Raw genomic sequence first — 15,572 nt, 5'->3', positions numbered from 1 at the left:
AAATGCCTGCCAATGTTTATATATGCACTGGGTGACTAAGTGCCCTTTACAGTCACTAGCGATGTGGTGTAGTAAGTACAGTCAATAGAAGCCCAAAAGCCAATGCAGCTGACCAGCCCCCAGGGGAAGGATCAGATAAACAGGGGCATCTAGTGCCATTTAAAATGCCCCAAGGAATCCAAACAATTGTCTGAGATGGCAGATCTGGCACAGCATCTCCAGGAGATCTTTCCCTTCTGCCACCAAGCAACAGGCCCAGCAGGATATTTTAGGACACTTTAAATGGTACTGGACTCCTCCGTATGGACAACTGAATCAAGCATGCAGATTTCCGTCAATTGTAATGGGATGCGTTGTCAGTGCCTACCTGGTAACCACACATGTCCTTCAGAACAACATGCAAGCTTTTAGGTCTTCACTACAGTTTGAATTCCACTCAAATCTCAGTTTTTGGACCACCTACCATATCATTCCAGTAACATTTGAGCACTGAATAGGCTCTGAGATTTATATTACAGATTTATTGAAGTCCCTTTCATCCATGAAGTGATCTGTTCATTTATGCTTTGGGTGCTTCTGTCATGATTAAGACAAATAAATGAGTTTTTCATTTCAACCTATAAATCGTGAGAATCTCACAAGTATCCACTGAGATCAAGTGAAAATTTGTATCTATCTACTTCAGAAGAGCAACTACCCAATTGTCAAGAAAGCTCTGCCTCTTGCAATAAGAAAAGGTCACTCCTGAGGTTGATATATCCCTTGTACTATTGTCTGAAACCATAATGATGATGGAATATAATCTATATAGACTTGAATATAATCTATATAGTCTGTAATCATATAAACTGAAACAGATTGCTTAGGCAAGTAGGCCTGGGTCAATCTTAATATGGTCTGATGACCTGAATTAACTAAAATCACCTCACAACAAGCAAAGGACAACAAGATGAAAGATTAGAAAGTCCTGACGATGTAGGCAGGAAACACACGGCTTCTGCAGAATTGCAGAAACCTATATAATAAAAAGTTTTTTTTTTTTTTCAATACCTCATGAACCTGCTACATCTTCTAGATAATATGGCTGTTCACTACATGAGAACTGGGCCCACGAAATCATAAAATGCCAAATCCAGTATAAGTAGGAAACATAATACATGAATCTGGTAGCTTATGAAATTAACATAGAAAGAAAAGTACATGGCAGAGATTTTCTACTGAAGATAAGAAAAACTACTTTACCATGACCACTTATTCTTTAGGAGGTTTGGGGGAAAACCCTCACAGTGAGTATAGACAAAAACACTCTCAGAGCTTGAGTTCAAATCTAATTAAATTCTTTTTTTTTTTTTTAAAAGATTGAATCTTATCAACAACTGAGATGCTTTTCTAATGATCAGAGAATCACAAAATGGCCGAGGTTGGAAGGGGTCTCTGAAAATCATCTAGTCCATCCCCTGCTCTGGGAGCATTTTCTACTTCAGCGGTAAGAAAATCTTGGCAAAGTTCCCAATCATCTCAGTAAATTCTCTGGCTATTGGGGTTTGCCCACTAATCTCATTTTAAACATCTGAGTTTCAGTGCCCACCTTGAGCTGGATTCTTACTTTAACAGAGGCCCATCTATATCACTCTGCTAATGCAAAGACTGACAAAATAACAATATACCACAACCTTCTCTTATAGGCCCTCTTAACACTACCAGAATTGTGTCTGGAGGAGAACAGGTTTATAGGTAGGAGATCAAGATAACAAAGTAGCTTTCTGATGACCTCAAAAAAAAAAAAAAACACTTTGGGCAGGCCATATATAAATTAGTAAACAAAATAAGGCAGAGATTGTCTCCTAGCCTAAAGGGCAACTGGTAAATATAATTCTTATAGCTGTCCATACAGCTAAGTTCTCCTCCCCTAAAACAAGATGAGTACATCCAAATTGCTGCTTGGGAATGGTCCCTGTGCTATCTCTCAAACTATGCAAGAGAAGTGTCTGGCCAAGAACAAGTAGCCAGGCCAAACACAGCGCTAGAGATCAAATGGACAAAAGCACGGACTATTGTACGCCACTGCTTAGCCTTTTGCCCTGACCTAGTTTAGTTCACCAGTAGAGAGGCAGTTTCAGAGGATTCCTGGGACTGTGTTCAGACCTGGTGCTTCTCTAAGAATAAAGCACAGAAAGAGACATCCATGCCAATTTTTCAAAAGTGGAATGGTTACTTACAGATATATAGACATACGGTGAAAAACAAGGTCTCTCCCACAAACACTGCCCCTGGAAGCTTGACTGAAGTTGGCACTGGCTGCACAAGACTTCGCAAGGATGGCCGTGGAAGGGAGGAGATGACTTCCTTCATGCCCCGTGACAGAGCCATCAAGATCCTCAAGGACAGCACAGTGAGGAAAGGGGAAGGACGCTTGGTAAGGTGAGTTGAGGAAGGTCAGCCGCTCAGCTCTCACTGTGAACCCACCTGGGGAACAAGCAGCAGTTCAGAAACAGGGATTGACCTCTTCAACTAACAGGCACAAGGACTCTAGAGAACAAGGAGTTAGCTTCACTTCACCCTCCCTTTGGAGAAATGTCTGCTGAATCAGAACAAGGGGGGTTCAGGGTTTCAAAAAAAAAAAGGGGGGGGGGGGGCCGGGAGCGAGAACTAGCTATAGGAACTGCCAAATCTAAGGTCCCATCTGTCCAGCACCTTGTTGTCACAGGACTTGTGGTTACAGTCTCCTCTGATCTACCATCTATTCCTGTCTTTACCTTCAACTCCTGAATGACTCCAAACATTTCTTCATAAACCTCTTTGCCAAAATTTACGATCCCCAAAACAGTGATCCTCACAGTTCCTTCTTACTTCGTTTATAAGATAAATTCTTTGGAGGTAAGGTCTATATATCTATGTGTTAAATATACATGTGCGCACATATACAGCACCTGGCACAATAAAGCCTTGGCTGAAAAGTTTGTCTGAAGACGTCTTCACTACTGTAACACGGACAATAATGGAAAGGAGAAATGTTCATCAGGATTACAGCTCAGAAAGTTTAAAAATACATTAATATTTCCAGAAATGTCAGAAAACCACTGCCCAAAAACAATTCCAAGTCAGCTTTGGCGTGAGTGGCATGAGCCACATTTGATTAGTGTTTGACAATCATATTGTCAGTTGTAGCCTCTCTGAGTCAGATTTTACTATTCCTGCTGTCCTTTGATCTCACCTCCTGAAGTCTTTTTCTCTATTACGTTGTTGTAGGACAGTATACATTTATATATAAATATATTTAACAAGTAATTGCAGTTGGAACAGTCTTCAAAGAGCCTTTGGGTACCCCATCAAAGCTCAAAAGGATCCTTAGTTTACATATGTTATCTCAGGCAAATTTACCTAGGGTTTAGGCTGGCCCGAGGTAGGAGCTTGGTGGAGTTCTGCGAGGATGTGTCATAGCTATTAAAGAAATCATCACTCTTGAAACGTTACCTCCCAAAATGAAGGAGCAATAACAAGTCAGTGTATTAAAGCCCATTCGTAAATCTCACTGAGGCTTTTGAAGCGCTATCCCAAGCCCAGAGAACTGAGAAAAATGAAATCAGTGCAGCCTCAAAAATGAGTGATATGTGACTTCCACTAAACGATGAAGCTATTTCAGAGGGAGGTTGTCTCGAGAGAACTGCCAACCTGAATCTCAGCCCATGCGGAGCACAGTAGCTAAAGGGTAGCTAAAGTTCAGCACCCCAGCAATATCAGCAAAATGGGTACAATGAAGAGAGCGAGTACTGTTAAGGAATGGTTGTTACACATATCTCTGTTATCCCAGCTCAGGGATTTTCTCAATTAATCTGAGCTGCACAGCATGCATGTTATAACTGTCAGGTATACACATCATCATCTTATATTCCACCTCCCTGGAAATGGGGAAGGGCTATTATCCTTGTGTTGCAATTAGGGTAGTGAAACAGAGCAAGTGGTGCTATTTTAAAAGTTATTTAGTGCACCGAAACCTATGGGAAGCAGTTATACAACTACCTCATAACCTAGCTTTTGATAACTCACCTATAGCAAACATAATAGTGAGAGTACAGAAGCAAAACTGGAGTTAATACCCTTCATCATTGCAGAAGTCTTTCTCCAGGATACAGCTGAAATATCTATCAGCAATTCTCTGTGGAAGCCATGAACTTATTGCATGCGACTATGAAAAGGATAGAAACCAGGGACTTTGTAAACCCTTTTAAATAGGTGTAAATCCAACTCACCTTGCCCTTGGTAACAGCCAGAACAGGTCTGGATTGCTGTGCAAGTACTCACATCAAAGTTCCTGAAAGTTGTGTTAGATATCAACAACTGGTATCTTTTGGGAGTTTTTAGCCCTGCTGACATACAGGTCCTACCCTGCAATGCAGAAGTGAAGAGTGTCATGAAGTATATCAGCATTTGAGACACAAAGCACAATGAGTCCAGGATCCAGCAGCTGGGACACAACAGTGTGATTCCACTCAAGACCATGGTTCTGGGACAACTTGCACTATTTGAAGTACAGATTGCCTTACTACTTCTGATGAGCAGCATCTGTTTCATTTACCATTTGCAATATGTTATAATATTATATTCTTTATAAAGGGTAGTGACTGCCTTGTTTGCTGTGTCCTCACTGTTGCATGCTAGGTCAGACTGAACTTTTAAAGGGAGAGGAAACTGCCAATTCCCTGAGATAACTGCACCTGTTCATCTCAGGAGACTTCCAGGATCAGAGGATGACAGAGAAGTAGAATGGAGACCTGACCAGCCTGCAGCAGGAGAGATAGGCAGACAGAAGAGAGAAGGGACAGGACAGACATGCAGCTGGGACTCAGCAGGGACAAAAAGACAGAGAGACACATCTTGGGATCCAGAAGCATTGTGTAGCTTGGTGCAATCAAAAAGCTGCTGGACTGAGACTAAACCTGGAGGAAAGGACTAAGGTGTAAGGCACGGTGAACAGACTTATTTACAGTGCCTTTCACTTTGCTTTGTCTTGTCTAGCAGATCTGAGTTTTATGTATTTGAAAATGCTAATTATTCTAATTTACATTCTAAGAAAGACCTGATTGTTGAGATTTAAAGTTCTTCTGTGTGGTTGGGGGAAGCACTTGAGCCAGACTCTCTTCAAAGCTCTGGTTGACTTCGGGGTCCAATCAGAATAACAAAAAGCTAAGTACATCATATGGAGATAGGAGAAAACATAACGTGTGAAAAAGAAGAGCAAAACCCACAAGTTTTTGGAAATATATGGGAATTCTAGACCGTGACACAGGGGCTGTATACCCTGTAAGGATCGCAAAAGGATGGACACAGAGATAATGGGTAGCCTAGAGGAGAAAAAACTGGCAGGAACTTATCTCATGATGCTGTTTCTGAAACCAATAAACACTTTTGCAGCCCAAATCTCTAAAGTCATAGCAGAGAACCAAGAAATCCCACCTCTGTGAAGACATCCTCTTTAATTTAAAATGTAGACTGAAATGGACTTTCATAAATAGTATAACACTTTAAAGGGCCAGTGCCATCTTTAATCTCATTTAGAGTCAGCAGCTCCATTACCTCTACTGTCCTCAGGCCAAGACACCTGAGGTGATGAACCTTGGGTCAGCTTCCTCCAAGTGACTGCTGAGCAGAAACCCCAGCCTCTCGGTAACAAATCATTAAAGACACCACTGTTTTCCCTACTTACATTTGCTTTTTTTCCACCCTCCCCCCCCCCCCCATTACCATTTCTATCAGGAAAATGACTTAAGGAAGCATTTTCTTTGGCTTTTTTGGGCACTGGAGCTCGCCATGACACTGATGTCTTAATTGATCAAAGCCCCATTTTTTCAATGCCCTGATATTTCCAGATAACAATCCTGTTTTAAAGCAACTCTTTCAAAAACTGGAAGGGCTAGCAGAGTGGAATATCCAATGTTCCTGTTAAATTAATGTCATAAAGTTTTAATTGATATTAAAGAGGCATCATTATTAAAGGCAGAATTACATAAATTAAGATGTAAATTATGACAAGGAGGCTCTTATCATGAGATAATCAAAGATAATCACCCCCCTGGGGTGCTGCAAGAAACAAGACACAGCTGAGCGCCTCTAAATCTCTTAACAAGTACAACATCAGAGTTCTTCCATGGATCCTGCAAAGCAAAAACAAAGACACCCATCCTTTTCTGTCTGAGAGAAATTTGTCGTGTAGTTGAGCCACTGTAGAGATTGGACCGGTGAGACCAGGAGTTTACCTGAGATATATACTCTAGGTAGATCAACCTGCTACAAAGATTTCTGTCTGCTAGCTTCTAAAGGAAACTCATTTAAACCGCTTCCTCAGCCAGTCAGAGGGGAAATGAATTTCACAAATAGCAAGAGAAACTAGAGCAGGACAAAAAACCCCTCAAACCCATGAACAAGCAGCTGTGCTTGTTACTAAAACCCTGTTGTAATCGATGTTATTAATCTGTTAACAACCTAGGAGCACCCAAAGGACTTTATCCAGCCACATAAAAAAATAATGAAAGAAGATCAGGCTTACTGCATAATAAAAATGTTGCAATTAGGTAGCATTTTTCATATCTAAAGCAGATATGTAGTACTCTGTGTTCTAGGTAGACCAATGATGATCAGAGAAAAACAAAATGCTAACCAGGATAGGAACCAAATCCTTTGTTCCCCCTCATTCTCAAATCACTAAACTAAATTTCTCAGTTGTATTTAGTTAAACGGTGTTGGAATGTTAGTGCAAAAGATTTATAGGAATGGCTGTTAGAAGAGGTTGTTCTCAAAATCATGATTTTTCTTAAAAATTCAATTTCTGTGAAATTTCAAACGTTTTCTGAGACCATGACAATCTTGGGAAAAGGAAGAGTAGGCAAAAAAAAAACAAAAAAAAAAACCACTTTTCTTGCTAAAATCCTTCAGATCAGCAAGAAGTTTCATTTTTGTTTTGACTTTTCAATGCTATGTTTTATAAAGAATATATATGAATATACATCATATTGCATTCCAATAGTTCCAAATTAAAATTAAAAAGTCAGAGTCCTTGTTTCAGGGCTACTTAAAAATTCAAATTCAAAATTCAAAACTTTCGTACTGAAGTAAGAAGAGTTTTGCCAAAAAATGCTGAATTTTTCTGCAGAATGCAAACTCTGGTTTCTGAACGGCTGATGCTTATTCAGCTATATTATCAGCTGGTTTGAATGGAGTGCCTGAAAAATGATGTAGAGTCCAGCTGATCAAATGTCATTTTTCTTCTTCTACTGCCAGCAGAAACAGCAAAATTCCTGGTTCTAGCAGGCTGAGAGAGCAGCACTGATGCTTGAGTTCCCTCTGCTTTATCACCAGGTCAATGTTCCTTGCAGGTTCTCCTTGCTGAAGGCACCATCTTCCAAGGGATGGAAGGCAGCTAGAAGACTAAGCAAATAGCCCAAAGCTCATCAGTCCTCTGGGTCTAAGTCCTTACAGCTCCTTACATGGCATCTATTTAAAGACCAAGCTTCACCAAAGCTGTCACAGAGCGCGGGCTGTTCTTGAAGTTGCGTTCTTACTTTCCAAAATCCCTGTTTGAAGGGCTGTGGTACAGTTGAAGAGACACTGAACCAATTCCCAGAGTGCTTACCTTTTGCCCAAAGTGTCCAATTAAGAAGCTATTAGCTACAGAAGTGTTTCCCAGGCTTTCTACGATGTCAATGCCGAAGTCTTTGCAAGCATAAATCCGGAAACTTTGGAGTTCAAGGTTGCTGCTGCTAAAAATCTATTTAAAAGCATAATAAAGGAAGAAAAAGGTCTGTGGTTTATGGCCGGGCTTTCCTCACTATGCAATAAAAAGGGTAGAGCGTTAAAAATACACAAAAGTGTTGAATGTGTACATATTATTTGAAAATCTCCCCCTAATTCCTTATTTCTGCTTTCAATTAATCATATAAACCCTTTTACATTCTGATAACTTATTTTTACTTTGAAAGAAAAAAATAGTATGAAAAAAGAGAACTGGCGATCAGTAACAGTCAGGATCAAAAATCTTCTAAATATTGTGAGTTTTACTTTTGGAAAGAACAGTAAAGTACAAGAAGTAAAAGTTTATGGAAGAAAGATGCTTTGAACATAATCAGGAATACTATTTGCAGTCACCTAAATGCAAGAATACTCTTCCTAGTGGTAGCCCATTGAGAGAAAGCTGAATAAACTTGGTTACTAACATATGTTGGGCCAGAAACACATAATAAAATTACAAGTCAGGCGGAGAAAAGTCAACAAAAATACCAAATGTCCTTTAGTTTAATTTCTTTTCATACAAATAAGCTTTTCCAGAAGGAGAACATGCCATCTAACTTTCTGAAAAATTGGATACCTTCAAAGGAAGAGCCATCAGAAGGGTCAGAGACTAAAAAATACATTTTACAGAGAAGCACACACAATCTTTTTAGCTCATCAGCTAGAGGGGTAAGAGGAGACTTGATTGCATCCTGTAAGTATGTATATGGGAAGAGATTATCAGTTAATAAAGGCCTTTTTAGCAGTTAGAGGCAGAGTGAGCTACAATAAGCTGGAAAGTGAAGCTAGCCAAATTCAAATTTAAAATGGCACATTTTTAACAAGGGGAAAAATTCCCATGGAAACTATTAACCCAGTGAAAATAAGTTCTCCACCAGCTGGAATCTTTACAAACAGCTCAGATCCACTGGGAGGACTTCTTTGTCTGTATTATATTGGTAGCCATACACTAGACGATTGCAGAGGTCATTTCAGTTATTTATGAAAGCAAGACTGATTCTGCACGGAAGCACTAAGGTAAGCTCGCATGAACAAATGTTTTTCTACCTTTATCAGTAAAGCAGGAACCTCCAGCTGAGGGTCATGGACATACTGGTACAGGAGTTTTTATAGTAACTGTGGCATCTCTGCTGCCTCAAAAGATGGAGACACTATAGAGACGATATGCTCTTAAAGATCAAATGGTATTTCCTGAGCACCATAAGGAACAGTGAGAACAAACATACCTGAGCTCCACCTTGATTGCTCCACGCTGTGAAGCCATGGAACTGCACGGGGCTGTCCGGGCTCACTGGCAAATATTTTGGGTAAACTAGCAAACCGCACCTGTTCAGGGGAGAAAGCAAAGAAGGCTGTTTCATAGCAGTGCACGTATTTGCGGCTAAATTTTCCTGCTCATCCTTTCGCTCTCTAAAGTCTTAAATCTGCAACAGCTCCCTGCATGATACTTTACTGTTTACTCAAAAATTAAAGGCTTGGGGATAGAAGTGTTTATTTTAGGCATCTAATAATACCTAAGAGCTCTTTTAAAAAAAAAACCTTCTCAAGCATTTTCAGAATTAGTCATGCCAGGGCTAACACCCACCATGTGGTGCCACAGACAAGTACTTGCTGCAAAACATACCCAGCACCTCCATGACCCTTTAACCAACGTTGGCTTTAGCTAAACGGTAGGTGAGTCTGGATGGGTGAGTCTGTTCTAGTTCTCGGATTCACCCAGTTTGTACTCCAGATGTACATGTTCCTGGATGCAGTATTTGGTCTGACCTTCTCAGAGATTTTAAATCCAGATGGTAATCCAGATTTTCTCATAATTCTAGTGACTTCATCCACTGACTTTTAAAATAGTGTTACTTTTTGCTGTGATCCTGTTTTAGGGAAGCATTCGCAAAAGCTCTAGTGAATAGCTACTCTTGGATACTACAAGAACAACAGTTATATGAAATATCTGATACGCATATAGCGCCCTTTATCCTGTTAGTCTGCAAAGTGCTATCAACTGAACTCTAAAATTTGAGCAATCGTGCTGCTATTATAGAAGCATCAGGAGATAAGAAATGCTATTCCAGGTCTTCGTATCATGTTTCTAATGGTAATCTGTAATAGATGCTAACAGAGGGGCCTAAGAAAGAAATCTTGCATATGTTCTCTTGCTTGCTACCCTCTTCTGCTCAGAACTCCTAGTATACCTAAGAATGAGCTCTAAATTCAACACAAGAGCACATGCTTAAGTGCTTAGGTGTTAAAGAGTTAACAAGAAAATGTGCTAATGTTGCACCTTAACCTATATCAAGATCATTTTACCCTATAATTAAATAAGGGGATAAACTATGGCTGCTGTTAACAGCACAAGGCAATGATGCAAGGTAACAAACTGGGCTTGTGAATGAAGAAAAATGGGCTGAATCAAAACCACTAAGAAAATGATTTACAAGTAAGCCATGAAAAACAGTCCCAAGCACATCACTGTCAAACACTGATTCTGTTACAGAATCACAGAATCACAGGATGGTTGAGGTTGGAAGGGACCTCTGGAGATCATCTAGTCCAACCTCCCTGCTCAAGCAGGGTCCTCTAGAGCATATAATGAAAGCATATATAATTCTGCTTAACAAGAGGGAAAGCATCTAAAAGAGAGCAAAAGTGGTGGTGGTGGGGGGGGGGAGGGGAAGACAGAGAGAGAGAGAGAGGAAGGGCAAAGCCTTTTCCACTGCCATTATATCTGTCATTGCCATGACGGAAGGGAAATCTCTTTAACCAAAAATCCCCAAGTACCTTGTGCAGGAATGGGCTAAGTTCCCACTGAAGGAGAGAAGAGGTATCTGGGATGGTCCCTCAGGCAAGAGATGAAACAGATACCCATACCCAGCAGCACACACCGTGTTACCCTGCAGAGAAACATTATGCAATTGTTAGAAAAAATACCCTAGATTTCTGGAAATTAAACAAATTTAGGAAGAAAACGTACACAATAAAACCCTGGCTGTGGACCCTAGTCCATGGCTGGATGGCAACAGCTGATTCCTTTTTTTCTGTGTCCAAAATGACACCCTGTTCTCACCTTGTCCTTGGGCCACTCTCATAAAACCTCACTCTTAAGCCAGGCAATAAGGGTTGGCCAAACAATAGAAACATGTTACAGCAGAAAGGGATTTCTATAACACAAGAAGCAAGTAAGAAAAAAAAGAGAAAGTGGAAAATTTCTTGCCCACTGTAAAATCTTTTCTAACTAGGAAAGTGATGCCATGAAAGAGAGGTAAATCATAACCACTCAGTTTATTGATCTATTTTTCAATCTGAAAATTTAATTTGAATTTCAATCTAAAAATTTCAATCTTTTTCTATGTCTCCCTAAATAAATATAGCAAAACGGAAAGAACATCAGCACCAAAAATATGAGACCCCTAAAAGTTAAGATAAAGTAGACAGTCACATCTTCCGGATATGTCAGCAGCTAGAAGTGAAAATGAAATTCATTCAGATCTGTGATAAGTTACTGGTTTTGTGTTATTTTAACAGGACAAGTGATTAATTATGGGAAGATGTGCTCTAGGTTACCATCGCTTAATATCTCATGATGCAGAAATTACTGAGTTGAACTTTTTGTATTCTTTGTATTTCTACGTATTTGCAAGCTGTGAAACAGAATCGCTCGTAAGTTCTCCCTGGCCTTGAAATTAGGAGTTTAATGCTTACAGAGTCAGTAGCAAGCGAGTTGTGCAGGGGGATAAACAGCGGTAAAGGAGCTTTTCTACTCTAGAGCGAAAAATAGCTCTTACATGCACCATTTGGACAGTGGCCAATTGTTTTTGGATGATGTCCATCACAGGGATGCTTTCATGAACACGTCTTGGCATGATCCCTCTTGCCTATCTTAGAAGCTTAAAAATTTGATGCTAAAGTCCAGGCTGGTAAACCTAGGCTTCCTTTGCAGGACAAGGTAAGGTATAGGTATATCCAGAGGGCAGATCCACCCTTAGATAAGATGGATTGCTCTCTGGAGATACTCAGTTCTCTAAGGAAAGCCTAAGATGAGCTTTCTTGCAACTGTAAGGAGAGCTTGTTCGCCAAGATCAGGACTGACACCCACCAACTACCATTTCATAGGTCACCGGACAGTGTTAAAACAGTAATGGCTTTTTGGTCCCTGATGACCCAAATCAAAGTGAAACTTTGTGACCTGGAGGTGAAAGCCTCCATATTCCAATTATTTTCTCCTGATCCATCCAAGCGAGTTCCCTGCAGTCATGATCTCTGACATCTGTCAAGCAACAAAGAGATATCAATAACCAAAGCACAGCTCGCTCTATCCCCTGGTAAAGCTGCTGCCTTTTTTTCAAAAGTGCAGCCACAGAGCCTTTTCCTTTAACAAAATACTTCTGTAGTCCAGTCACATTATTTCCAAGATCTTGTACTTGGTACTCCAATTGTGCATTCTACAGATGATTCATAAGGAAAAACTGCATATTTATTCAGCCAGCTAGTGCCTGGAGGGCAGGGGTTTTAGGCAAGCAGGGAATTTTGTGTGGAAATCAATTCTTTGTGGAAGTCAGTACATTACGAATGTCCGTGCAACCAAAGTTCCAGAGAGAAATTACCTCCCTGAGCATGCCAAATACCTGGAGGTATGCATTGCAAGTCAGTATAATAAAGTGGCTGACGTTTTAAGTGTCTCTTAACTGTACAACAGGGCTAATGTAAATATTTCATGAATTCCTTTAGATGACCAAGGCTCAAAGTGCTGACCCTTAAGATGACATTAAAGCTCTCTTTCTCCCCACCGTGCAGAGCGTACCCTAGTTTCAGAACCTACAAGGATGCAAGGAATTTCCCCAGTGGGCCAAACTTAACGTGCACTCACTTTGAAAAAGATTTTAGAAAAGATCGTGATGGGAATTAAATGGTGAGAAAAAAATGGATGCTAAACAGATGCATCCTCCCCTCGTCAGTGCTGTGGGGAGTGGATGGGCTAAGTGACACTGGGAAAGCAAAAAGGATTCACTTACCAACAGCATAACCATCAGTTACTCCTCTGACATGGAAACATGGGTCAGTCTCCACCTTGTTCACTCTATTTAGCTGTTCCCCAGTCCTCAGACCCACAGCAGGATGGTGAGGCTGCCAGCTGGATTTCATAAGCCCAGTTCATATGTCATTATGAATGATGAGTGTTGCATGCTGGCACCGGGATTTAAGGGCATTGGATCTTTTTGAATAAGAATTTATTGCAAAAAGTCCATTGCCCTTGGGGTTCAAGAGAACCAAGAGGAGAAGATGGAAAACTATGGCTTTTTTTGCCGGAAGATAAAAGTAGAAGCAGAGACCCAGGGCATGCTCTTCAGTGACAAAACCGCCAGTGTCAAAGAGTGACATCTTCAATTCCTCATGCTGATTGTTCCCATTTGAAAGGGAAGAAACCATATTTCTGATGAAATTGTCTTATGACACCAAGTGACAGAAGTGACAACCAGGGTTAGAGATCTTTTGTCCAAACTTGACATCCATAAATCCATGGGCCCCGATGGGCTACATCCACAAGTGCTGAGGGAGCTGGCGGATGTTATTGCTAGGCCACTCTCCATCATCTTGGAAAGGTCCTGGAGATCAGGAGAGGTGCCTGAGGACTGGAAGAAAGCCAGTGTCACGCCAGTCTTCCAAAAGGGCAAGAAGGAGGAGCCAGGGAACTACAGGCCTGTCAGCCTCACTTCCATCCCTGGAAAGGTGATGGAACAGCTCCTCCTGGAGGTCATCACTAAGCATCTGGAGGACAAGCAGGTGATCAGGAGTAGTCAGCATGGATACACCAAAGGGAAATCATGCTTGACCAATCTGATAGCCTTCTATGATGGAATGACTGGCTGGGTAGAGGAGGGGAGAGCAGTGGATGTTGTCTCCCTGGACTTCAGCAAGGCTTTTGACACTGTCTCCCATCACATCCTCCTAGGTAAGCTCAGGAAGTGTGGGTTGGATGAGTGGACAGTGAGGTGGATTGAGAACTGGCTGTCTGGCAGAGCTCAGAGGGCTGTGGTCAGTGGTGCAGAGTCTAGTTGGAGGCCTGTAGCTAGTGGTGTCCCCCAGGCGTCAGTCCTGGGTCCAGTCTTGTTCAATGTATTCATCAGTGACCTGGATGGAGGGAGAGAGTGCACCCTCAGCAAGGCTGCTGCTGATATTAAACTGGGGGGAGTGGCTGACACACCAGAAGACTGTGCTGCCATTCAGAGCAGAGTATTCAGACCTGGACAGGCTGGAGAGCTGGGTGAAGAGGAACCTCCTGAAGTTCAACAAAGGCAAGTGCAAGGTCCTGCACCTAGGCAGGAATAACCCCACGCAGCAGTACAGGCTAGAGGTTGACCTGCTGGAAAGTAGCTCTGCAGAGAAGGACCTGGGAGTCCTGGTGGGCAAGTTAAGCATGAGCCAGCAGTGTGCCCTTGTGGCCAAGAAGGCCCATGGTCTCCTGGGGTGCATTAGGCAGAGCGTTGCCAGCAGGTCGAGGGAGGTGATCCTGCCCCTCTACTCAGCCCTGGGGAGGCCTCACCTATGTCCAGTTCTGGGCTGCGCAGTACAAGAGAGACATGGCACTACTGGAGAGAGTCCAGCGGAGAGCTACAAAGACTATCAGGGGACTGGAGCATCTCTCCTATGAAGAAAGACTGCAAGAGCTGGGCCTGTCCAGCCTGGAGAAGAGAAGACTGAGAGGTGATCTCATCAATGTGTACAAGTATCTGAAGGGGGAGTGTCAAGAGGATGGGGCCAGCCTCTTCTCCGTGGTGCCCAGCAACAGGACGAGAGGCAATGGGCACAAACTGAACCACAGGAAGTTCCATCTGAACCTGAGAAAAAACTTCTTGACTGTGAGGGTGACAGAGCACTGGACCAGGTTGCCCAGAGAGGTGGTGGAGTCTCCTTCCCTGGAGATATTCAAAACCCGTCTGGATGTGATCCTGGACAATATGCTCTAGGTGACCCTGCTTGAGCAGGGAGGTTGGACTAGATGATCTCCAGAGGTCCCTTCCAACCTGTTGCTTCACCATTCTGTGATTCTGTGATTCTCTTACAGCCAACTCTCCTGCTGCTGCAGTGCCTCAGGTAGCCCACTGTGAGAGGCTGCTGACAATGAGGTTTATTAGCAACCCTTCAAGGACCATCTGCTACTCTGCCTTGAGTAACGCATCTTTGGAGAGCAGACTTAACCCCAATGTTCAGGTACATTGCCACAGATGCAGCTTTGGGCATATCTACGATGACACATGAACTGTGAGAGCTAAACAAATGTGCTGAAAATCAACCGCAGTCAGTTCACACGTACCCACACAAATAATTGCAACAACCCTTTTAAAAAGCCGAGCCACGGGCAATTTACTAGACAGCTCCAGGGTAAGTCAGTGTATGACACTGCAAAACTTTGTGTTCAGTGGAGCTGAAATTCATGTGACTCTGCCTAGTTGTTGTATTTCTTAGCCATATTTGATGGTCTTAAAAATGATAAATAGGCCCTTCGGGGAATTACAGAAAAGTCCTCTCCTTCTTCCTAAGCATTGCTGTCTTCAGAATAACATAGGAAATGTGTAGGTCTCTTTTTCACCTTCAAATTCAGGTGCAATTCTTTCCTCATGGAATAGAAAAGCCCAGGGGGTGATTAGGTCTTCACATACACTTAGTAATTCGTTTGGTTTCTGTGCGTTAGCAATAGAACATGTTAGGTTTTTTTTTTATTATTTTGTTGATGAAAATGTGTATTTGTCACAACTGAAAGTGTAGTAAGAAAGGTCAGTTTCAATGAATTTCCGGAC

At 41.8% G+C, this 15,572-nt stretch overlaps 1 protein-coding gene across 6 annotated transcripts in view; it reads right to left on the bottom strand.

Annotated features, from left to right (window-relative positions):
* PKHD1 (PKHD1 ciliary IPT domain containing fibrocystin/polyductin) overlaps nt 1-15,572 on the bottom strand; it is a 280,498-nt gene that overhangs the window by 131,284 nt on the left and 133,642 nt on the right. For all 6 annotated transcript variants that reach the window (XM_068936956.1, XM_068936955.1, XM_068936957.1 and 3 more), the window contains exons 43-47: nt 10,558-10,670; nt 9,009-9,108; nt 7,628-7,762; nt 4,251-4,386; nt 2,220-2,466 (exon numbers count right to left, since the gene is read on the bottom strand). In XM_068936956.1, coding sequence (XP_068793057.1) covers nt 2,220-2,466; nt 4,251-4,386; nt 7,628-7,762; nt 9,009-9,108; nt 10,558-10,670 — 731 coding nt within the window. The remainder of the gene's footprint in view (nt 1-2,219; nt 2,467-4,250; nt 4,387-7,627; nt 7,763-9,008; nt 9,109-10,557; nt 10,671-15,572) is intronic.

This window comes from Struthio camelus, chromosome 3 (genome assembly GCF_040807025.1).
Source record: "Struthio camelus isolate bStrCam1 chromosome 3, bStrCam1.hap1, whole genome shotgun sequence".
NCBI classification, from domain to species: Eukaryota; Metazoa; Chordata; class Aves; order Struthioniformes; family Struthionidae; genus Struthio; species Struthio camelus.
Note: the sequence above shows the minus strand (reverse complement) of the source record. Positions and strands in the feature narration are given on the sequence as shown.